The sequence below is a fragment of the Macrobrachium nipponense genome, chromosome 41 (assembly GCF_015104395.2).
Source record: "Macrobrachium nipponense isolate FS-2020 chromosome 41, ASM1510439v2, whole genome shotgun sequence".
In the NCBI taxonomy this organism is placed as follows: domain Eukaryota; kingdom Metazoa; phylum Arthropoda; class Malacostraca; order Decapoda; family Palaemonidae; genus Macrobrachium; species Macrobrachium nipponense.
Genome location: NC_061102.1, coordinates 7146865 through 7171864, shown reverse-complemented (window position 1 = coordinate 7171864; position 25000 = coordinate 7146865). Strand labels below are relative to the sequence as shown.

The following is a 25000-nucleotide window of genomic DNA, read 5'->3' as shown; positions in this document are numbered from 1 at the left end:
CAAATAACTTTTGGGGCAAAATTAAAACTTGGTAAGAGTTTGTCAAAAAAAATTCCATTTTAAACATTGCTAAGGAAACCAAGGAGGATAAGGGTTTACCCATTGCCATGTCAAACTTTGTAAAAAAAAATTCCCCCCCCCCCCCATTAAAAAACAAAATTTATTAGATATGATACATAACCTTATGAGACTTATGAGGTTTGCTACACTAAGGGAATTGTCATGACGTTCTAATTCATCCTCCAAATATCAAGTAAGTCATCTACAGGCACTTTTGTAAATAAAGAGACAACATCAAAAACTAACCATATTAAAATCAAAATTCAAATTTAAAATATTCAATTTTTGTTTATAAAAATCAACATTTTTTTGTTTTTAAACATTCGTGTTTAGAAATTTTTCCTACCAAAGGAGTAAGAATTTTTACAAGCCATTTAGATAAATTATCGTACTGAGCCCACTGAACTAATGATTGGTCTGATAGGGTATTGATTTTATTTCTTGACTAAAACCATACATATAAGGTAGGAGGCGCCATTGCGGTGAAAATAAAACTGTTTAATTAAATGGTCCAAGCCCTTCAAAATTGGATTAATTGTTTATTAAAATGGGAGTTCACTGTCTGTGTAGGTCGGACCTCAGTTTCGTATAAGTTATCAGTATCATTTAGCAATGTCATCATTTGTACTTACATAGTCACTTTAATTCATTATTACCACGCATTAGATTTATCTGCTTTTGTCACTTTCACGTTTCGTCTTCTTTAATTTTTCTTAAAAGCTGGAGAAATCTCACGGATACATTAGGGGGAGAAGGTTTACTCATAGCACCCATATCAACAACCTTTACAAATATTGTATCATCAGGGCATAGGTTTTGATTAAATTTTTCCAAATAACAAAAGGATTTTGAAATGTCGACACAGTCTAAGTTACATTTAAAATACACCAAGCTTAACCCATATCCTAAAGCGCTGTCGTAGCACTATCCAATGGTTTGTCTGATAATTCTTAATCATGAAGTCCACCGGTTGCATGCTTAGTCCAGTCGCTTTCATCAATAAGGTTCTTCAGCTTTGACTTGAAGCGTTCCTTTCAAGACGGTTGAAGCACTTTCTCAATTTTCCGTAGCCAATAATCCAGCATCGATTTTCTTCCAATCGACAGGAAACCGTATTTTTGCCAGTTCAACGAAAATCTTCAGGAATTCCTTAATAATCTCATAATTTAGTCCCTTCTATAAACTTTATGTAGAGGAAGAAAAGAAATTGTAATTTGAATCTTCTTGATTTGTAACTGTCCATAGAAATTATAGAAATTTGCACCTTTTCAGTCTTTCGAAAATCAACTAACATTCGCCTCTTTTGTTCATTTCTACTCCAATCACATCAAAAGTTTTAAATCTCTGTTTTTATTGGGATGTTCCTATGGGCTTACGTGTCTGTAGCCCGCAGTTTATTGACGCTGGAAATTAAAATAAAATTATTTATGATATTGCATTGAAACTTAAATACCCAAGGACTTTTGTAGATGTAGCATGGAAAAGAGCTAGAAAAAACATTTTATTCAACTAATGACAAACTTGAATTTAGTAAGCATAACATTTTAAAATTACCCTATGATGAAAGGTTTTTAGATATTCTTAGAATTTTAAAGCTTTTTAACATAAATGTTGTTTTCAGTAATATTAATGTAAGAGCTTAGTAATCAAAAATTCCCCTAAAGATCTTCCAGGCTGCATATATGCAATTCCTTGCAAAAAGTGTGATAAAGTCTTTTTACGGACAGACCGGTAAATCTCTTTCTTTCACAACGTCTCAAACAGCATCAATATTCTGTGAGAACTGGGCAAATATCGAATGCATTATTCGTACATATGAGAGATTTAGACCATCCTATTAACTGGAGTCAAGCAAGAGTCTTAATCCCATGTAATGACACAGTTAAAATGAATATCAGTGAATCTTGTTTCATCAAGTCAAATAATAGAAATGTTCTAAATTTAAGTCTTGGTTTATTTAAACTTGATGCTTTCTCAATGAAAAATGTTGTAGAAAAATATAAGCAACAAAATTAATATATTCAGTTTTTACATGTTTCGGACTGTAAAGATACTTTGTAATTTCGGTTAGGGTCAAATTTGTTTAGGTTTGTGACCGTGTGATATCCGATAATCCTGGATTATCTCTTTTAATTTTTACCCTTTTGCCAATTAACCATCTGGTATTCTTGATCTTGTTGTGTACCTGAGACCTTTCTCTACAATTGTATTTCATTAGCTCCTTGACAAGTCTTAGTAAAGACGAAAGCCACTTGGATATCTGACTATCATTTTCCTGTGGATTCGCTTATTTATGAAGTCATGTGCATCTACTGTGATTTTTTAAGCATATATATATATATATATATATATATATATATATATATATATATATATATATATATATATTATATATATAAATCGAGCTACAAATTTCCTTTAATATTATCATTCTCTACTCGGAATTAATATATTTTCATATATGTTTAGCCGAATGGGAATTTTTTAGGCGATAATAGATTTGCCGGCTGATGGGCACGAACCATCGACCACCTTCAAATCAGGACAACAGTGAAGCCTTAACCCACTCCGCCACCGCATATATGATATTAAAGGACATTTGTAGCTCGATATATGTATATGAATCACGGTAATGTGAATATGACATACATATATATATATATATATAAATATATACATATATATATATATATATATATATATATATATACATATATATATATATATATAATATATATATATACTATACACTACTTTTTTCATCTTTTCCCTACATACACTTCACTTTTTCTCTCTCTCTACCTAATCTCTATCTCTCCTCTCTCTCTCTCTCTCTCTCTCTCTCTCGTTCCTTTCTCTTACTCTCTCTTTCTCTCTCCAACAATCATGTCTCTTACCTCTTTTCTTCTCAGCAATAAACTCTCTTTCTCTAGTAAACTCTCCTCTCTATCTAATCTCTCTCTCTCTCTCTCTCTCTTCTCTCTCTCTCCGTCTTTTCTCTTCTTTCTTCTCCCTAACACCCCGTCTACTCTCTCTCACTTTTTCTCCCTCTAATTTTCTCTCTCTGTCAACTCCCTTCTAAAACCACCTTCTTTGATGTTATTGATGTTTACCCTACAGTATTCTTTTCCTAATGATGTCATATGTATACAGAAATATGTAAAGTAACTAAGTCTACGGGCATAGCCAGCCCCGTTTCACGGGCTGAACCATCTGTTTCAGGGAATCCCTTCTCACACCTTTCGGAGGTGGGGGGAGTAGAAATTTTGGGAACCCTGGCTCCCGTGGGTTTCCGGGCTACCGAACGTAGGTCTCGACCTTCCGGATTGGAAACCCATCTCCGTTCCGAATCTCAGTCCCGTCCGACCGACGGCCCGGCCGCCCATACCAATCATACATACATACATACATGCACACATTGCCAAATATATAATAGATATATATAAATGAGCAGGTACGTACGATATGGTAAAAGTAATGCTGTGTTTGTAAATAATAATAAAAAAACATTAATGAGAGCATTTTTGCCTATTGTATGTATCATAAATAAAAAGTTTAAAGCACATGCCATGATTTGACTACAATAGATCTCATGATAAGTAAGCTTTACATTGTAAAAAAACTGTTCTGATGCACAGAAATAGCTCGTGATTCCAGTTTGCATATTCTTCGGTTTAAGAATCAGCAGGAATATCAGGAATATATTACATTTGAGTGTACAAAATAAGTAGATTTCGATCGTTTTGATAAAAGGTCTTTCGTAATTACCTACAAATAGGGAGAAATCCAAACGGATCTAAGACTGCATTGACAAGCGTATTCAACAAGTGTGCAAAGAATTTGAGAAGTTAGGAGGACATTGTGGCTTTTAAGATTATGTACTTATTTGGTAAAAAGTGATCAGTGGACTCTATAAGTATACATATACGTAATGTTTGCTAGTTAATTTTTGATGTACAGGATTTTTGCAGTACGGGGACACGTACACACACACACACACACACACACACACACACACACTCAAACACCTGTCCCTTTGAGTATCAACGTGCTATCGGCAGTCTTTGTCCATTGTGTCGTCACCCTGTCTTTTTTTTTTTTTTTTTCGTTCCAGCTTTTGTTCCAGCTTTTGTCCAAGCTTTCAGACGTGAAGGAGCGCAATTTAGATGAACAATGCTCCCGCGGACAGGAGCATTTGAGTTTCTGCGTGGATTCAAATGCTTCTTTCTTTTTTTTTTGTCCCCTCCACCACCCTTTTCCGTTTTCGGGTGCTGTGGCCATCACGCAGAGATGCAAATTATAGTAGCTCTGTTGGTTTGCACGGAATGAATTTTTAATAGAGTTTTTTCCCTATTTCTTCTGTAACTCCCTCACTTTTGTTTTATTGTTACAAAGGGTATCATGTGTTCGACAGTCGTCATGCGTCGTGGGTGTTTGGGAAACGATGGAAATAGTTTTAATTTAAGAACCAAACATTCTGACTGAAAGGTGTTTCTACTAATTCTCACTGGTTACAGCTATCATTTTCCGTTTCAACGCTGAATGACCTCAGAGGTCTCAGCTCTTGACCATGGATTTTCTATCTGTCCTCGGCATTTCTCTCTGACCTTGGCGGCATTCCTATCTGATTATGGCATTTCTGTCTGACTTTGGGCACTTCTATCTGACCTTGGCATTTCTGTCTGATCTTGGCGTTTCTGTCTGACTTAGGCATTTCTCTCTGACCTCGGACATCTGTCTGATCTTGGCGGTACCTCTATCTGACCTTTTCATCGCTTTCTGACCTGTGCAGTCCTTTTGCCTTGGCAAAGGCTTTCTTACATCATTGGAATCCTCACTCTAGATTGTGGAACGTAAGCTATACCAGCTGCAATCCTCTCTTCTCAATTTCCAGTGGCTAAAAAAAAAACCATAGATTTTAGTCACTAATTCCGTATTATTTTTCATTATTTAAACTCTGCTTTTGACCTTCTTAGTCGTAAGTTCAGTTTGCAGAGGTAGACAGGTAGGAGTTGATGGACAGTCTGTTAGTGTTATATTTAAATGATTTAATAAATAAATTGCAAGGAGTAATTTTAATGGGCACTATACCGTTATTACAGAGATGTATTGTCTCTGGTGTTCCTCTAGGCTATTAACTGGACGTGCTGCTTCCACCCATAAGGTCATTGATCAGTAAAAAGCCTAAACTCTCAAGTAAATACTACAGTGAATTAAAAACAAAAAAAGGTGTTTACTTACAATCACTTACAATAGAACACTAAGGCTTATACTTTCCCCCACCATCTCTCTCGCCTTATCTCTCTGTAGCATGGTCTATCCTCCCCCTCCCCTTTCCCCATTCATTTTGAGGGACCGTCCCTCCCCACCCAGTGGGGGTGCCTTATGCCCTTAGGCCTCTTTTAGGTCCTTGTTTTTCTCCACTCAAGTGCGCCCCCCCCCCCCCCCCCCCCCCCCCCTGCAGAATCCTTACCTGGCAACTTCACTTGCTCAGAGACAATACCCCCATTGTTTCATCACATCTTTTATGGCCTATTTTCTTAATCGCCTTCTTCTTCGGGGTATAGTACACCCTAATGTACTTTTCGTGTACGAGTAGTGTATGTGTGTGTGTGTGCATTCTCTCTCTCTCTCTCTCTCTCTCTCTCTCTCTCTCTCTTCTCTTGCTTCACGTTTGGTTTTAAAGTAGAAGCCAGAGTTTATCGTAATTTGTATTCATTAATATTTCAAACTCTCTCTCAGACATACATCCTTGTTTTCCACTGGGATGTGATAAACAAACCAAGAAGAGTCCTCTCTCTCTCTCTCTCTCTTCTCTCTCTCTCTCCTCTCTCTCTCTCTCTTTCCCTGTTTAAGGGGGAACCGCAATATATGGGAAAGGACAAAAAACAAGGAAAAATATTATGGGATTTAAATAATAGTAACGTCAGAATAAAGTGAACAAATAATAGCGGATAGAATTCATCTGAAAAAATTGAATGACCATTAGTCAATATATAGACCTCTAATAACTATAAAGAGTTTGACTAATAATTGAAAAATTTGGATGATATTATGTAGACTCAACAAGGTCTGGGACTATTCTCCTATCTCCGGTGACTCAAACCCTTTCCCTCGCTCCCAGAATAAAAGGAAGAATTGGAGCTCTCTGTACTTCTACATATCAGTAATACTCAGTGCAGAAGATAAGAGGGCAATTTGGAAAAGCCTATTAGATATTGGCTACTAGAATCAACATTCAAACAAATAAATCACCTTGCCAACAAGAAAGGAAAAATAACCTTTAGGACCTAGTATTTGTGAACGAGGAATGAATTATGTTAAAGAAATGTAATTATAAATGGCGAATATTTCAGACCATCTCTAACAGTTCATTCAAAGCAAAGTGAAAATAGAGATACTAAGAAACTGAAAAAGTGGGAAGGGCTATTGGAAAAATTACAACTTCTACAGTAAAAAAATAATTTAAAATGGCTCAGAAATCAAAGGAAGAATTAAACAAAGATTGGGATAACATTTTCGTAAGTGAGAAATAAAGGGTAAATACGGAAGATCTTATAGTAAAATATTGGAGGAAAATAGTGGCCAAAAATATATCCGAAGAAGAAAAAGTAAAAGGATCATCATGCATACAAGAGACAGAAGGATCTTGTTCAGAAAATCAGAAAGTCGGAAAAAAAGGTCTTGCAAAAGAAAAAATGCATGGAAAGTTTAATTTAGAACTCAAAAAGTAAGATAGAAAACTGCAGAACAAAAGTATTATACAATCAAAAGAAAATGAAAAACAAAAGGGGACCTGGAAGAAAAAACTATTAAATATCAAGCAAAAACCCCAAAGCTATTATACTCAATTATCGAAGAAGAATGAATAAAAAAAGAAAAGAAATAAGGGCTCGAGAATTGAAAGGGAGATTAACGAATGAAAAAAAGGCTTTGCAATAGGGGCTGGCCAAGAACGAATCATAAGAGAGAATTCACGCCTAGAATAGATAATGAAGATAATGATTTTATAGAAGTAAGGGATGAAAATAGTGAATATTTAGCTGACATAGATATTAAATTGAAGCTGAATATTGTGCAGGCTATTAATGAAATTAAAAATGGAAGGCTGGCTGCAGGGCCTGATGGAATTCCTCTATTTTGTTAAAGAAAGAGTTTCATTCTATCGCAAAGCCACTTGCAATATTATTAAGACAAAGTGTAGATAACAGGCAAGATTTATTGATGAGCACAAATTAGCATTATAATTTACCCCTACTTTTCAAAAGTGGATTCAAGGACTAGGAGGCAAAGTAATATTTAGGGGCCTGTTGAGTCTAAACATCACATATTTATGAAAAGTTGTATTGAAAAGGGTAATTGAAGAAAAATAAATTATTGAAACATTTAATAAAAAATTAATTTGGTTTAATAAAAGGACAACATGGTTTCGTTACCCGGAAAAAGTAACAAACCCCCAACTGTTTAGTCCACCGTTGAGAAACATAATTTCAAAAATAATGAAAGCGGAAATGAAACATGTGGTTTTATTTAAGACTTTTGCAAAAGTTTTTTGATAAAGTTAGGACCATAAATATATTAGCGAAGAAAATTAGAAAACACCAATATCGTTGGATTTAAAGTAGGAAGATGGTTAAAAGAAATTTTTTTACACAACAGAAAACAGAAGTTATTGCAAACGAGAAAGAAAAATTTCGGATTGAAGCCAAGGTTAATATCCGGTGGTGCCGCAAGTACGGTTGTTAGCTTTGCAATTACGTTTGTTATTATGGATTGAAGACTTAGACAATTAATGGTTGAAGGGATTCGGTAGTGAGTAGTTTCGCAGATGACACAAGAAATAAGTAGAAGAAATTACTTGTGAGAAGATAGGAACGCTCTTACAAAGAGACCTTTAAACAAAGTATTTATGATTGGGCAGAGGTTAAATAGGAATGGTTTAACTCTGATAAATTTTGAATCAATAAATTATGGAAGGACAGAGAAAGAAAAGGCTTTGCTATTAAGGGAAACCTAATAATGAGCCACCTCACAAATAAAGGAAGCAAGGTTAAAGACCTTGGTGTGATGATGAATTAGGAACATGTTAATGCCAATGATCAAATAGAACTCTGTTGGCAAAAATGTTAAAGCAAAAATGGGAATGTTGGTTTACGGCACTTCCAAAACAAGAAAAGCTTGAACACCATGATTATGCTTTTAAAACATTTCGTTAGTTCCACCTTGAATTATTGCAAATATTGATATGGTACCCACACTAATCAAAAAGGATATTGCACAAATAGAGAGTGACAAAGGTCCTTTTACAGCTAAGAATAGAAGAAGTTAAGGCCTTAACTACTGGGGAAAGACTACAATTCTTAAAATTAAATTTATGGTCTAGGAAAAGGAGAAGAGAACGCTACATGATAATTCAAGGCATGGGAAACAGATTAGAAGGAAATAGCAGAAAATATCAATGGAACTAAAAAAATATCCAGGAAAGAGCAAGCAGAGGTAGAATTTTAATAGTGCCCAAAACTAATCCAGGAAAAATAAGGGGGGAAAGGAACAAGGCAAATACTTAACCACCAGCCCAGCCATCGATTAATTGCCAGCGTCTTATTTCAATGCGTTGCCGCTCATCTTGAGGAAATAATTCAGGAGTGAAGCGTAAGATGGTGTTTTAAGAAAAAGCCTCGACAATAATCTTAAAACTGCAATCCAGAACCATCCAAGATTGGAAGATGCCAAAAATTATTTACCGGAAGATTTACCTAGCAACTTCTTCTGGTTAGACATTAAGGTGCCTCACACTTGAGGGACCCTGGGCAAACCCCGAACAAGGATTGTAAGGTTGGTTAAAGGTCTTGTTAAGGCGAAGGTTCCTGGAAGTAAATGAAGGTCCTCTCTCTTTTCTCTCTCTCTCTCCTCTTCTTCCTTCTGCTTCTCTCTCTTCTTTTCTTCTCTCTCTCTTTTTTCCTTTTCTTTTTTTGTTTCCCTGTTTTTGATAAACTCCCGTTTCTCTTCCTTCTCTTCTCTCTCTTCCTCTCTCCTCTCTCTCTCTCAATAGGGGTAATCAGAGTTGATTGGCAGTTAGTTATAGGGAATGTTCCATAGGGGCATAAATATATTCTCCACAGCATCTTGGTTCTACTTATTTCTGATCATTCTTGCTTAATAAGGTCATTAAGAAATTGATGAGAAGGTCCCATAAGGTGCTTTCTTTATGATTGTTTATGGCTATCAACGGTTTGTGTGTGTGTGTGTGTCGCATCTTCCCGTTTTCCTCTTAGTCTCCGTTTTCTATGACAGACGAATTTGACCAGCAACTCGCTCATTTTCCTTATCGTCATTTTGATGACCTATATTTATTTCGTTGTATTAGCGCCACTCTCCTTTGCGCGCGCGCGCAGCGTTAATTATGGCAAATGTTTACTGATAATGAGATCGTCAATTCTCGTTAAGATGAGGTCCACCCTCCCATGTTTGATCTTTGGAAATTCTGGAATCTGCTGAGAGAGGAATGTGTCTTGTTCGGAATTGGGTTGGATCCACAGATAGGATGAGAGGTAAAGGTTTGCTGTTATTTTGCGATGGTGTTGTTAACATTAACTTGTTTATTTCCAAAGTTAGGATGACAAGATTGGGTAAGTATCTTTTAGTAATGTAAGTGTACGAGTGAATGTATATATATATATATATATATATATATATATATATATATATATATATGTATATATATGTGTGTGTGTGTGTGTGTGTGTGTGTCATTCATCAAGATGGAAACCTTGATAATGAGGACTGTTTGTCCTTGAAAGCTTATAAGTTTTATGGATAATTAACTCGAGTAGGTACCATCCAGTTTGAATGAGTTCCTTTTTAGTAATTGTACTATTGCACAGAACAATTGTGTTCATGATAACATATATATATATATATATATATATATATATATATATATATATACATATATTCTATATGTATATATACATATATATATATATATATGTGTGTGTGTGTGTGTGTGTATGTATATATATATATATATATATATGTGTGTGTGTGTTATATTTATATATATGCAAACAGTTTTCTGTGCGTGTATCTGCAGAGAGAGAGAGAGAGAGAGAGAGAGAGAGAGAGAGAGAGAGAGAGAAATGTGTGAGCGTTTTGACTATGTTGATATGATGATTAATATAATGCTTTCCCTGTGTAATTTAAATATACTTAATAAACTGAAGATATTGTGCTCATTACATCATATTTTCACAGGTATCTTTTAAGGTCTTGGATATTTCTCATCTCCACGTTACGACTGGAGTATCTCAGAGTATTTAATGATTTTTGTGTCTTTTTATTATATTAGTTTTGCTATTTTAAGATTATTTTCATGTGTTATATATATAATAATTTCAGGCTTTCAAGTATAAAGTAATTTCTCCAGAGAATTGTAAATGCCATTTGGGCATCTGCGTTTGTATATACTTTGTTCATTCATGGTGAATTACTTTTCATTCAGTGTGAATTATTTTTCATTCATAGAGAATTAACATTCAGTCATAGTGAATTACTTTCTATTCATTGTGAATGACTTCTCAATGATGTGAATTACTTTCCATTCATTTTGAATCCATTTTCATTCACAGTTAATTACTTTTCATTCAGTGCGAATTACTTAACATTCATAGTGAATTACTTTTCATTCGTAGTGAATTAATTTCCATTCATAGTTTATCATTTTTCACTCATAGTGAATTACCTTTGCTGTCATGTGAACATGTCTTGTGAATTTATCTATTCATTTTTTATTTATTTATTTCATTATTTAATTTTGCCAGACAGTCCTCGAATCATTAATGTTAATGATCACTGCTAATCGCCATTATTCCAGAACCACCACAGGTAGCCCCCTTCACCTTCCCCAAATCAATGAAGGCGGGGACCAGGGTGGCTGTCCAGTGCGTCGTCCAGGGTGACCCCCCGGTGTCCCTCACCTGGCTTCATAATTCCGCCCCAGCCACAGCTACACCGGGGGTCAAAGAATCTCCCCTTGGGGAATTCATCTTAGCCCTGTTCATCGAGAAACTGCGGCCCCACCACGCGGGGAACTACACCTGCCAGGCCAAGTCCCCAGCAGCGACGGTCACCCACACGGCGTCCTTACACGTCCACGGTAATCATCCTCCGACGTTTTATCCTCAGAAGGGGAAATGATTTTCAGTGATTCTGTTTCTATTCCAGTGCCGCCTTCCATTAAGCCCTTCGACTTTGGGTCTCTGGTCTCCGGGATGAGGACCACCGTGACCTGCGCTGTCCAGATGGGCGACCCTCCCTTGACCCTCTTGTGGTTGAGGGACGGGCATCCCCTCCAGCAGTCCGCTGAGCTCCAGATAAGCCAGCACGACTCTTTCTCGTCCAGTCTCGTACTGACGCAGGTTAGGCCGACGCTGACGGGGAACTATACGTGCGTCGCACGTAACGAGGCGCGGGAAGTCCGCTACACTGCGCAGCTGCTTGTGCGCGGTAACGTACAACATTTATTGCCCCTACTGTACGCCCCAAATCGGCGCACTGATTGATGGCATTCTAACCTCAGCACCGCCCACCCTACCCACCAAGGCACTGCACAGAATTTGATTGATGACTTGGCACTTAAAATTTGGTATTTCTTTTTTTTTTGCACTTTACTACACCTGTCGTTATCTTAGCACTAAGCACCTATGTTGACTACTCAGCACGTAAGCTCTCATAGCGATTATTTAGCACCTGAGCACTTATACCGAGATTTTAGCACCTAAGCACTTACATTGAAATGTTTCAGCACCTGAGCACTTATATCGAGAAATTTAGATCCAAAGCACTTGTATCGAGGAAATTTTAGCACCTAAGCACTTTTATCAAGAACATTTAGCACCTAAGCACCGTCACTTTCACGTGAATACGTTTCCAATGGTATCACTGCTCATTATTTTTGGAGCTTTCGTTTTGAAAGCTCGAAATTTATTTTTGTTTATTTAAAACTCAGATACGAAAATGAACCAAATTTTGCATTTGATTGGTCTAGTTTGGTTAGACTAATAGTATCTAAACCCAAAGAGCCCATTGGAAACGCATTTAAAATGTTTAGTTAGTCAAATTTCCTCTTCATTGTTCTGGATAATTTTAACAGATAAGCTTCTTCAACACACCTTTTGCATTAGATTTCAATTATATATATATATATATATATATATATATATATATATATATATATATATATATAGATATATATAAGTCTATATCTATCCTGAAGCAAATATAAGAAGTCTCTCTCTCTCCTCTCCTCTCTCTCTGACATCTAGATTTTATAAAAAATATTTTTTTTTTTCGAATTACGTTAATTTCATTATTAGTTATGATGATGATAAAACGGTTAATATTTTAGATAGTATATATAATATATATTATAATTATATATATGAAGTTCACATCTCTCTCTCTCTCTCTCTCGTCATCTCTCTCTCTCTCTCTAAATCTTCTCTCTCTCTCGAACATTCATAGTAATTTAAAAAATATTTTTTTTCAAATTACGTTAATTTCATTATTAGTTATGATGATGATAACCGGTTAATATTTTAGATAGGAATTCTCTATAGATAAATGTGAACATAATAATAATATTTCCCTAATTTTACGAGACACGAATCATTTTGTAAATCTCTTCCACACGAAATGTGTCAATTCGCAACGAAAACGAATCTTCCTTGCGTGTTTATAGCTCATTTTAATTAAAAAAAGTAAAAAACATAGATTTAAATACGTTCTTTTACGACGACGAATAATCACTACCAATATTGAATCCTCTCTTTATAGCAAAGTGGAATTATTATTATTTTTTTTTAATAAGAGCGCTTCATTAGAGACTGGATTATATAGAGTTAGTTCACGCTCTCCTCTCTTCTTTTTTTATGTTGGACGGGAAACGAGCATTTAATCTTCATTCATAAAGCATTACTGATTGGTTTGTCTATTCTTTTATTTTATTTTTATTTATTTTTTTTTTTTTTTTTGACGAAGGGAAACGTATATTTTTTTCACCAGAACCAAACCAATCTTTTTTAAAACAATCTTCAAAAAACCAAACGTGTGTTTTGTTACAGATCGTATAAATTATAAGTAAATCTTGTTAGTGATAAAACGCACTTTTTTTTAAACAATTGATTTAAAAATCACACAAACACAAATTTTGATACAGATCGCGTAACTTATAAGTAAATCTTGTTAGTGGTAAAACCCGTTTTTTAAAAACAATTTGTATAAAAAACAAACTTTTATATACAGATCCTATAACTTATAAGTAAGTCTTGTTAGAAGTAAAATTCACTTTTTAAAATCAATTTGTATAAAAACACAATAGTTTTTTTATATACAAATCATATAACTTATAAATAAGTAAGTCTAGTTAGAGGTAAAACCCACTTTTTTAAAAACAATTTATATAAAAACACACACAAGTTTTTTTGATACAGATCGTATAAGCTCCAAGTAAATCTTGTTAGCGACCAAACCTGCCCAATTTTTCAACGATTTAGTAATAAATGCTCATCAGAATTGCAGCGAATTCCATGAACAAAATTATCCTTTCAAAATTCGCAAGTAATACTTGCAAGGTGTTAAGCACAACCACAAACAAAGCTCTTTGACAGAATTGAACGCAATTCTCAGCATAAAATATCGTCAGCGAAGACTGTCACAGGCCATTAGGATAACGATGCTCCGGGGATGTCTCTAATTACTCGTATGATACATCTGTAATGACCTCTGCTTCTCCCGTGTTATAGTGTTATAACGTTTGCGAGGGATTCCCACTGTCAGGTTGTGAGACACCTTGGTTATAAGGAAAGGTTGTATTATAAGATCTAGGTTGTAAGTTATTCTGCGAAGGATTTGAAACGTCGTCTTAAGATTTCCGAGGTATATATAATTATGTAATAATAACCAACAGGAGTAACATCAGCGTAGGTTAGGATTTGTGTAAAGTCGATCGTCGCTTTTGCAATGTCCGTTCGTGTGTGTTCATATATACATATACTAACTGTAAATGAATATATAGTATATGTTTCCTAATTCGCCTGTTTTAGAAGTGAAAAATATTAGCTTCTGTCTTTCCATGAACGAGATCGTTGCGTTTAGGCAGCCTTAGTATTATTATTATTATTATTATTATTATTATTATTATTATTATTGTTTCGGAAGGAAACCCTCTTTTATTCAACACTATTATGTATTATTATCATTATTATTCGTTTTCTTGAAGAGTCAACACTATTGTTACTATTATTATTAATAGCTTTTGTTTGAGTCAGATTTATTATTATTATTATTATTATTATTATTATTATTATTATTATTATTATTGTTATTATTATTATTATTATTTATTATTATTCTTATTATTATTATTATTATTATTATTTCAGTAGAAGCACAGCTTTGGCAAAAAAAGATAAATAAATAAAATAAAGGTCTCGTCGCCTTAGCCAGCAGACGTCCCTTGAGGTTTTGTGAAAAAAACATTTTTAAATGTTATCTACCTGCCCTCCACACAGAAATAGAGAGAGAGAGAGAAAGAGAGAGAGAGAGAGAGAGAGAGAGAGAGAGAGAGAGAGAGAGAGGAGAGAGAGAAAAGGGTGCACGTTATTTCAAACTATTAACTTCATACCTTCCTATCTTTTTTTCTTTTTTTTTGTCCCATAATGGCGGCAGCGAAATTTCGAAATCTAGGTCGGTCGCCAGAGAGAGAACGGGATATATTCTATACTTGTCTCTCTCTCTCTCTCTCTCTCTCTCTCTCTCTCTCTCTCTCTGTATATATATTTCAAGATATATGTATATATATGTGCGTGTGTGAAAGAGAGAGAGAGAGGAATAGCTATAGCCTTTACGCGGTAAAACCTGTTATCTTGCAGTTTATCGTAACAGATTCATTAGGTTTCTCGTGTGCGCGCGCGTGTGTGGAGGTAAATTTCCTGAAGCCAATCTCTCCCCCTTCCGGTCCTGGATAAAATGAAAATGGACCCCGTATAAGTTCCCCCGTGTCATCAAGTAATGGATAAACCCTAGTTGTAAAGATTCCTCGTGTGTTATGCTTTCTATATACACTTTCTATACACGCGCTTTCTATATATTCATATAGTGACGTAGACTTTTAAATTCTCTATGTAAAGAAGAGACATAGATCGAGTGCATATGCTTTACGCTTATTGAATTTCCGTGTAATATCAGTGAATTATTTTCTCATATCTATACACACTTTATATAGATTCATATTGTGATATAGAAGCGTATTTACTATATAAACAACACGCTTGATATTACTGGGTGAATTTTCTTGTAAATTGCAGTAAATCATTTTTCGAGTCATATTTTGAAATACTTCACATTTACAATCCCTTTTATTTCTTTAAAAAAAACCGACCGGAAACCGCAAAGAAAAAAAAAAGATAAAAACCAATAAAAGCAGCGAAAAGCCCTAAGGTAATTTGTCTCCGCGGAACAAAAGCAAAACCTCACAAAAAAATGAAAAAAAAAGTTTCAAAAATAAAAAAAAAAGGAATCTTTTTGTTCCCAACAGAAAAGATATATATATATAAAAAAAGTTAGTCTCCCGTCAGAGTATGTTCCAGGAGGAATGGGCTGAAATTGAAAAATTCGTAAAATTGGGGAAAAAGCTTTTGGATATCTCTCTCTCTCTCTCTCTCTCTCTCTCTCTCTCTCTCTCTCTCTCACAGAGCGATTGTGACAGCCGTTGGCGGCCAACCACAAGCATGGCCACTAACCCCTACTCCTCTCCCTATCGGCATATTGACAACAAAAACGGCAATAACTTGTCTAATTCCTCATGTTCTGCCTTGTTGATAGGGTTCATAGGATGTGGGGTACTCTTTTCTCTCTCTCCTCCTTCTCCCTCTCTCATGCTCTCCGTCTCTCTTCCTCTCTGTTCTTCTTCTCTCTCCTCTTTCTCTTTCCTTGGGTGCTTAAAAAATGGAACTGGTTGTCTTGTATTGTCATATTCTGAGAAACTCAGAGAAATCCCTTGTGTTGATTTGAAGATTATTTCTGAAACTCGTCTCTTGTTATCAAGTTGGTTTGAGCCGAGCCTTTTCGAAATATCTTTTTATATATTTCTTTTATTGTTCTTCCTAAATTTAATTCCTCGTCCCCTCCGGAAGGTGGAGCCAGAACAGCCTTCCAATAAAAAAAAAAGTGAAAAACCGAAAGTTATGAGAGATGAAAATTCTTTTTTGTGCTCCCTCGAGGTCCCCCAACAGAAACCTGGAGGATGCACTAAAAGTGCAATTTGTGGTGATATTTCTCTCCCCCCTTCCCCTCGACCCACCCATTCGTCATTTGTGTGTGTGTGTGTGTGTGTGTGTGGGCGGCTTGGTCTCCGTCACTGAAGTAGGCGTAAATGAATGGGTTATTTATTCACTGAAGTATTTCAGGATTTTTCAAAATTTTTCAGCTACGTTGGCTGTCGCAGTTTGCGTCCAGTTTTGAAAGATTGTCATAAGTTGTGATTTGCGGATCTTTCCACCCACGTTGGCTGTTGTTCTTGTTCATAGAGAGATTTTTGAGGTATCGGTGGGCAAAAGAAAAAAAAAATGGGGGGGGGGGGAGAAAGGGGGGGGGGTGGGGGCCGGATTGTCAATCGTTCATAAATCAGACTGAATATGAGTGACCTTCCAGACGGTCTTAGAAACTGAGTCCCGTAATGTGATCTCTTCATAATCATTTCTTTAAACCTGTACATACTTTCCACTCTATACAGACAGGCTTGTCAGAAACAGGCCAGATTTATAATAATGTTAATGTAAAAACGTAACTAATTAACTCCTAAATAAAGTCAAGGGTCACTTTTTATACTGAGTCTGACAGAGCTATTAAGTAACATTAATTTATTTTCGACAATTTATATCAATTATTTTACGCAACGCTTTAGAAGTTTAGAATCGTGTAGAAGGTTGAACGTGATTGATGCAGCCTGGAAAACACCAGATATTTGTGGGTAGTTTTTTATACATTATTTTGATGCTTGTTGACTGAATCTTCATAAGCAGCAAGGTCATGAAACTTGGAGCTTTGACCTCTGAAAGTAGGGTCAGGTCACTGTGATCTGAAGACAGAGAGAAGCAATATTAAAACAATAATACATATAAAAGTAAGGGTTTGTTAAGGAATAATAATTATGATACTCTATTCTAATTATTATTATTATTATTATTAGTAGTAGTAGTAGTAGTAGTAGTAGTAGTAGTAGTAGTACCGAAGTCGAAAGGATTCTAGTAATTGCTAAATAATTATGCAACTTAATTTTAAAGGAATAATTCGATATTACTGCACCGTAAAATCAGAAATCTACCTAATTTATTATCATAACCATTTTTTATTTATATTAATCCTTCATCCATACGAAATCCTACGATCAGAATGGCAAGAAGGATTCTTCAAATCTGTGTCATCATTTGATATCCTGTAATCCTCCTCGTGTATGGTCATCCTGCCGAGGTCATTTGTTTTGACATAAGTCATACTACTGATAGACCTGACATAATTTCATCTTAGACGAAATCCTTGTTTATGACTTTCCTCTGTCTCCTCGTAAATTCGTTTGAACATTTTCGTATTACATTTTTTTTCTATTTGTATTCAGACTCACTTTACTGTTACAGTTCTCCAGGCTTAATTGGTCTGTATCATAGCCTTGGCCATACCCATAGTTCCTAATAACGTAGTATCGTCAATACACGAATAAAATAGTTTTATACACGAATTTTTTATAACAAGTGCTTTCGTATCGTGCAGCTAAATATAGGCAAAAGGAGGCATTGAGAAGCTCTCTCTCTCTCTCTCTCTGTGGTCGTTTAACATTTTTTTCCCTTTAGACTGCATCTCTGCTTTCTACCTTTCGTTCATTGTTCTCTCTCTCTCTCTCTCTCTCTCTCTCGTCATCGGTCTCTCCCTCCTTCTCGTCTCTCTTCCATCCTCTTTCTCTTCTTCCTCTCTCTCTCTCTCTCTCTCTCTCTCTTACAATCTTTAGTCCCGTCAGTCTGGGATTGTTGCAGATTGAAAGCGTATGAGGGATGTCGGTTCTATAACTGCGTGGTATTGGATTTTTTTTTTCATACATTTAGGTGTAAAATATCGTCTTTGTTGACAAATTGTAGGATTTTGAAACTGATTCTATAAACAGTCGAAGGATCAAATTGTCTCAAGGGAAACGGCGTAAAACGAAGAGTAATAACAAAGTTATTAAACGAGGAAAAAGGGTTTTAACTTCCAAAAAAGATAGACCGACCACTTGTCAACAAACCACTCGTCTGAATTTTCGGGTCTCTCAAGAGTCTTGAGTTAGAGAGAAGGAACCTGATTTAATCCTGCACCGAAGAAGCTTCCCTTCTACGTCGCCATCTCATGCCATTGCCCTCCTTCTTGCCAACAGTGCCACCGAGATGGGTCGTCGAGCCCCATGATGTCAGCGTTGTCAGGGGGGAAGATGCCCACCTCACTTGTCACGCCACTGGGTTCCCGCATCCTACTGTCACTTGGAAGAAGATCCCGCCAGGTAAACAGTGAAGATAGTCGATCTCTATGTTTATGTCTGTGTGTGTAAGTACTGACATTCATAACTTTGTGAGCTGTTAGTGAAGGTTATTTGAACTGTAGGTTAGGTGCAGTTTCAGATTTAGATCCCCAAAGACACTTGCATGGTTTATCAAACATATCTGCTCTCATCTTGACCACAGGTAGATGTAAGAACTAAGACAATCTCTGAATAAGGAAACATTCGCAAACTCACTCTCATCACAGGTTCATATTTAAGCTGTTAGCTAATGTTATTTGTACAGTAAGTTAGGTGCAAATTCAAATATAGATCCCCAAAGACAGTTGCATGATTTATCAAAACATATCTGCTTTCATTTTGGTCACGGGTAGATGTAAGAACTAAGAGAAACTCTGAATAAAAGTCTCCCCAAACTCCTTTTGATCACAGGCAGAGACAAGACCTACAACAACGTCAACATCGGCATGGATGTTGTCATGGGGGTCCCTATAAGTCGAACCTGGAGCAACGGGACGCTGATCGTCAGTTCGGCCACTGAGGAGGCCGAAGGGAACTACCTTTGCGAAGTCAACAACGGCGTCGGGACTGGATTGTCGGCCATCATCAGTCTGCAGGTGCATGGTGAGTGGGAGAGATTGCTCGTGTTCGTGTTTTTCACACCTGGATTTAGATGCAGTGGTTCTGGAGCTTTCTAGAAAGAAAGGAGAATGTTACATAGACTATTCCAGTTCGTGTTTCATACCTGGATTCATATGCAGTAGCTCTGAAGCTTTCTAGAAAGAAAGGAAAAGTTCTGGAGTTTTTTAAAAAGAAAGAAGAATGGTACATAGACTACTCCAGTTCTTGTTTGTGTTTCATAGTTGGATTCATATACAGTAGTTCTAGAGCTTTCTAAAAAAAAAAAAAAAAAGTTCTGGAGGTTTCTAAAAAGAAAGGAAGAAGTTCTGGAGTTTTCTAAAAAGAAAGGAGAATGGTTACATAGACTACTCAAGTTCGTGTTAGGGTTTCATACCTGGATTCATATACAGTAGATTTGGAACTTTCTAAAAAGAAAGGAGAAGTTCTGGAGCTTTCTATAAAGAAAGGAGAATGGTATGTAGACTACTCAAGTTCGTTTCTCATACCTTTATTTATATACAGTAGTTCTGGAACTTTCTTTTAAGAAAGGAGAGAGAAAAAAGATAGTTGGCTTTCTCTGTGAAAGTGATGGAAGCAGCTTCATGCTTCTACGATTAAATGTACACTGTTTTTGGACATTTTTGTTTTTGAATCTGATATAACGAAGCTCTGTGCCCTCTTTTGTAGTGTATTATGTAATGCATCACTGCCTTTATTTTCAATGACAAATCTTTGTACAGGTTTTAGAGGCACTAATTGTACTCTTACCTAATATTTATTATTATAATTCCACTCGTTTTGCCAGAATCTTAGTTATTTCCTTTGCTTTATCACGTTTTTATATTAGTACTTTTTGATTTATTTTAAGCAAATGTCAGTTCTGTATGTGAGCTGGCAATTATTTTTTTTTACACCTCTGTGACCTACGGGTTCTGTTCTGTCTTAAGGTACCTTAGTTTTATTTTTTTGCAGTTGTCACTCTGTTTCACCCCTTAATTTAGTCTACCTCTTGATCTCAGCTTAATCCTTAGTCGGGGTCGCTGTTTTGATTAAGCCTCCTCCACCTGTTTTTATCAGGAACAGATCGTTTCATAATGGGTTTTGGCAGATGATTTACGGACGGACGACTTTCCTTTTAGTTAGGTTTTCAAACCTTATATAAGGTAATAATTTGCATAATTTTAATTTAAGCAATATTTACTCTCTAAATGATAAATTTATTGTATTCCTTAGCACTCATTTCTGTACAACGCTGTGTCACCTTGCTAGTTTTCAATAACTACTTTTTCAAAATGTAAATTTGTCGTAGTCTGTCAAGTGATGCGTCTGTCCTTTCGTGAGATTTGATTTATGAAATTTCATATTATTTAGTTGTACTCTTGTTATTGTGTGGTATGCTAAAAATAATATGACAACAATAATAAGATGAACATAACAATAACAATAATAAAATGAAAATAAAATAAAAAATATAAAATATTCATTACAAAAAATCGCAAATAAAAGCAATAAAAAGTAGAAATAATGATATAAGCAATAAAAAAATAATGATAATAAAAATGAAAAAATAATATTAATAAGAATACGTTGCTGTTAGGCAATGTGTCAATTGCAAGGAGCTGAGTTATGTCGTTTCTTGCACTCTTGTGGCGTCTCGTCTTGCTTGTCCCTTGCCTTGATACGTAATGGCACCTTGTAGAGAAAAAAGGAGAAGAAGAAAGAGGAGGAGGAGGAGAAAAAGAAGAAGAAGACGACGAAGGAAGAGGAGGAGGAGGAATAGAAGAAGAAGTAATGGAGAAGAAGCCAGATTTTTTCTTATTTCCATAGCACCTTGCATAGAAGAAAAAGGAGGAGGAGGAGGAGGAGGAGGAGTAGAAGAAGTAATGGAGAAGTAGCCAGATGTTTTTATATTTCCATAGCACCTTGCATAGAAGAAGAAGAAGAAGAAGAAGAAGAAAGAGGAGGAGGAGGAATAGAAGAAGAAGAAGAAGAAGTAATGGAGAAGTAGCCCGATGTTTTCATATTATTTCCATAGCACCTTGCATCGAAGAAGAAGAAGATATAAAAAAACTGCTTCTCACTTCTCCTTCTTCGCCTCCCGATCTGAGAAGTATGCCAGAAAGTTTTCATATTTCCACATCTCCAGTTTATTGGAAACTCCGGAGATCTTCTTCTTCTTCTTTCCTTTGTGTCCACTTCGGGAACTACGCTAATAACAATAAGTCTTCTCTGCTGTTGCTGCTGCACAAGAACTTTATTCAGCCCAGACGAAGTTGTCTTGCTCAGGAAGAAGAAATAAAAAAAAAAAAAAAAAAAAAAAAACTCCATCTTCAGATATTGAAGTTTTTTCTCCTTTTGGCTTTTGTGGCCTGAGGATGTTTACCGTGAAAAATCATGACAATAACAACAACAACAACAACAACAAGAGTTCATCACAACAGACAGATGTATTACGCAGTTGTTGACGGTTGTAGTATTGGCTTCCGTTTCTTGTTGTTGTTGCTTTTGGAGATTTAGAAATGGGAAGAGAGAAATTGGGTTTATGTTATTAATATATAGTATATATATGTGTGTGCGTGTGTGCTTGTGTATATGCACGTGTAGATAACCATTTAAGTCAGGTAATGATGTTTGTGGCTGTGAATAATTCTTCTCTCTCTCTCTCTCTCTCTCTCTCTCTCTCTCTCTCAAAAGCCAATTTTGTTATTTTTTTTTTACACCCAAACAAACCCAAAAGACATTGTTAGCCAAGTCCTCTCTCTGTCTCTCTCTTCTCTCTCTCTCTCTCTCTCCTCTCTCTTCTCTTTTTTTCCCCTCAAAAAAAAAAAAAAAAAAAAAAGCCAATTTTTTTTTATTTTTTTTATTTTTAGCAACCCAAAGGCATTGTTAGCTAAGTCTCTCTCTCTCTCTCTCTCTCTCTCTCTCTCTCTCTCTCTCTCTCTCTCTCTCTCAAAAGCCATTTTTGCATTTTTATCAACCCAAAGACATTGTTAGCCAAGTCTCTCTCTCTCTCTCTCTCTCTCTCTCTCTCTCTCTCTCTCTCTCTCTCTCTGTAAGCTTTCTTCATAAAAAATGTAACGAAAACATCCATTGATCTCAACAGCTCCCCCTGTGGTCTCCGGAGAGGGCAGCGTAGAGGCTCGACGAGGCGAAACCATCTCCCTGCACTGTGAAGCCAGAGGTGACATGCCAATCACCTTGACCCTGGCTAAAGATGGGAAGCTCCTCGACACTAATGATTACAGGTAAGTTGACCTAGACCACCCTGTTCTGGACTGTAGACCACCTTTTTATGGACTGTACAGCAGACCACTCTGTTCTGGTCTGTACAGTTGACTACTCTATTCTGGACTGTACTGTAGACTGGGGTTGGTCATATTACCATCAACATTCCTACGTGTCAGTGTTTGTGTGTTATTTGAAGACGAGCATTTTGAGACACTGGCAGTTAGCTCTATGTGGAGTAATCAGTGAGTTTCGTTAATGTTTTTGTAGTTATCTTTCATTACTCTGTCAATTCTCCTTCTTTGACTCGTGTTGGAGAAATGTGCAACTTTCGTCAAGATTGAACAATAATTCCTTATTTTTTGCGAAAGTTAAAAAAAATAGAATAAAAATTCTTGTCAGTGAATCTAATGGAGTTACGAAAAAGAAAAAAATTGAACTGTCATTTCTTTTTTGGTGGAGAGTACTGTCAGAATTCTCTCTCTCTCTCTCTCTCTCTCTCTCTCTCTCTCTCTCTCTCTCACTGGAATTATTATGTTTTGTTTCCTGCATGCTTTTCAAACGAAAATTATTCTCTCTCTCTCTCTCTCTCTCTCTCTCTCTCTCTCTCTCACTGGAATTTTTATGTTTTGTTTCCCGCAATTTTTTCAAACGAAAATTATTCTCTCTCTCTCTCTCTCTCTCCTCTCTCTCTCTCTCTCCTCTCTCTCTCTACCTGGGTCCTCTTCGTTCCTCTCTCTTCTTTTCTCCCTGGGTGGGGGGTTAGGGGGGCCCCTGTATGAGGGGGATTAGGAAAGACCAATAATTCACAAGCGGGCAATTAATTACAAAGCGCTCAATTGAACTCCGTGACATGAAATCCAATATTGCCATACGACACCGTCATATCAGGACCCACTGCTTTTGGTCCTGGCCCCATCTAAAAACCAGTCATAACCCCCCACCCCCTGGTGGGGGGCCATCCTCTCCCTTCCTCCTCCTTCTCCCCAGGCCTTCAGGAATTTTTGGTCTAGCGAATCAGATTGGCGGTTCGACTTTTTTTTCTTTCTTTTTTTTTTTTGCGTTATCGCCATAGGTCTGGTTTTGGGATGCTCGCTGTCGTAGTGTAAATTTGTTTTCTTTTAAAACAAACAGGTTTTGGATTTTTACCCTTTTTGTTTTTTATTCGTAGAATGGCTTTTATTTGAAGTTTCTTTTTTTTCGAGTACTGAATGACTCGCTTTCAGCATTTACGAGCCTTTTCGAGAATGATAAATTCTGATTGTATAGCTGTCTATCTATCTATCAGCCATCTATATATATATATATATATAGATATATATATATATATATATATATATAATATATATATATATAAATATATGTATGTATATAAATAAATGTGCATATACATAGTATATCTTATATATAAATATTGTTGTCCCCAACTCGATTGACCTGTTAATGGGGTTATATGTGTCAAATTAGGTCCGGGAACTAGCAGCCCCATGCCAAAATACCTGCTGACAAGAGGAAACTTGACACATGGCCACATCACTCCTGTAAGGTGAAGGAAACTCACAGTAGATACAGAAAAGATTATCCTTATGTTTCCAATTTTCATAGACCGCCCATCTCCATCTGTCAGTCTGTCAGTTGTCATAGATTTAAAAGCGTTCTTAGAGAGAGGTGGATTGCTCCCTTGTCCAGCATTCGCGAAGATGGATTCCTTGATTCCAGGATTCCAGCGAGAGAGGATTTCCAGTATTTATTGCGTACTTTGCAAGACTGATAGATACTTCCTCCTGAGATCTCTGGCGAGTTGTTGCTGCTTCCTCGTGTGAAATTGAGGAAGATTCAGGAGGATTCAGGAAGATTCATGAGGATTCAGAAAGATTCAGGAAGACTCAGGAGGATTCAGAAAGATTCATGAGGATTCAGGAAGATTCAGGAGACTCCGGAGGATCAGAAAGATTCTGAGGATTCAGGAAGATTCAGGAGGATCCTTTTTTACTCCTAGTCTCTTCCTGGGGTATTTTTACATCTGTGTGTATGTTCATTTGTTTGTTTTATAATATGGGAAACTTTATTTTGCTTGTTTGGCGTCAAAGTAACTCTGGAGGAGGTGCTGGCAAATTACGTGGCATATATGTAGGTATACTGTGTTTATATTTATGTGTATATATATAGATATATATACATACATATATACTGCCCTGGTTGATATATCAAATATATATATATATATATATAGATATATATATATAATTATATATATATATAGTTTATATATAAAAACAGGCAGTATATTATGTATATACGTACTATATATATATATATATATATATATATATATTATATATATATAGATATTATATATATATATATAAATAATATTCATATAATATAATTAATATATATAAAACGTACTTACATTCTAATTACGTCTTAACTTTTTTATATATCATTCCAGGAATATTATCCCTGACTAAAATAAAAGAGAGAGAGGGAGAAGAAGAAGAAAGAGAAAGA

General features: G+C 35.9%; 2 protein-coding genes across 2 annotated transcripts in view; both read left to right on the top strand.

Moving 5' to 3' along the window:
• LOC135212408 (cell adhesion molecule Dscam2-like) overlaps positions 1-10948 on the top strand; it is a 20805-nt gene extending 9857 nt beyond the window's left edge. The window contains exon 5 of the mRNA XM_064245779.1: positions 10934-10948. Within this exon, the coding sequence (XP_064101849.1) occupies positions 10934-10948 (15 nt within the window). The remainder of the gene's footprint in view (positions 1-10933) is intronic.
• Positions 10939-25000, top strand: part of LOC135212485 (cell adhesion molecule Dscam2-like) — a 38743-nt gene continuing 24681 nt past the window's right edge. Inside the window, exons 1-4 of the mRNA XM_064245963.1 lie at positions 10939-11215; positions 18524-18646; positions 19076-19267; positions 22368-22509. Of these exons, the coding sequence (XP_064102033.1) occupies positions 10972-11215; positions 18524-18646; positions 19076-19267; positions 22368-22509 (701 nt within the window). The 5' untranslated portion in view covers positions 10939-10971. The remainder of the gene's footprint in view (positions 11216-18523; positions 18647-19075; positions 19268-22367; positions 22510-25000) is intronic.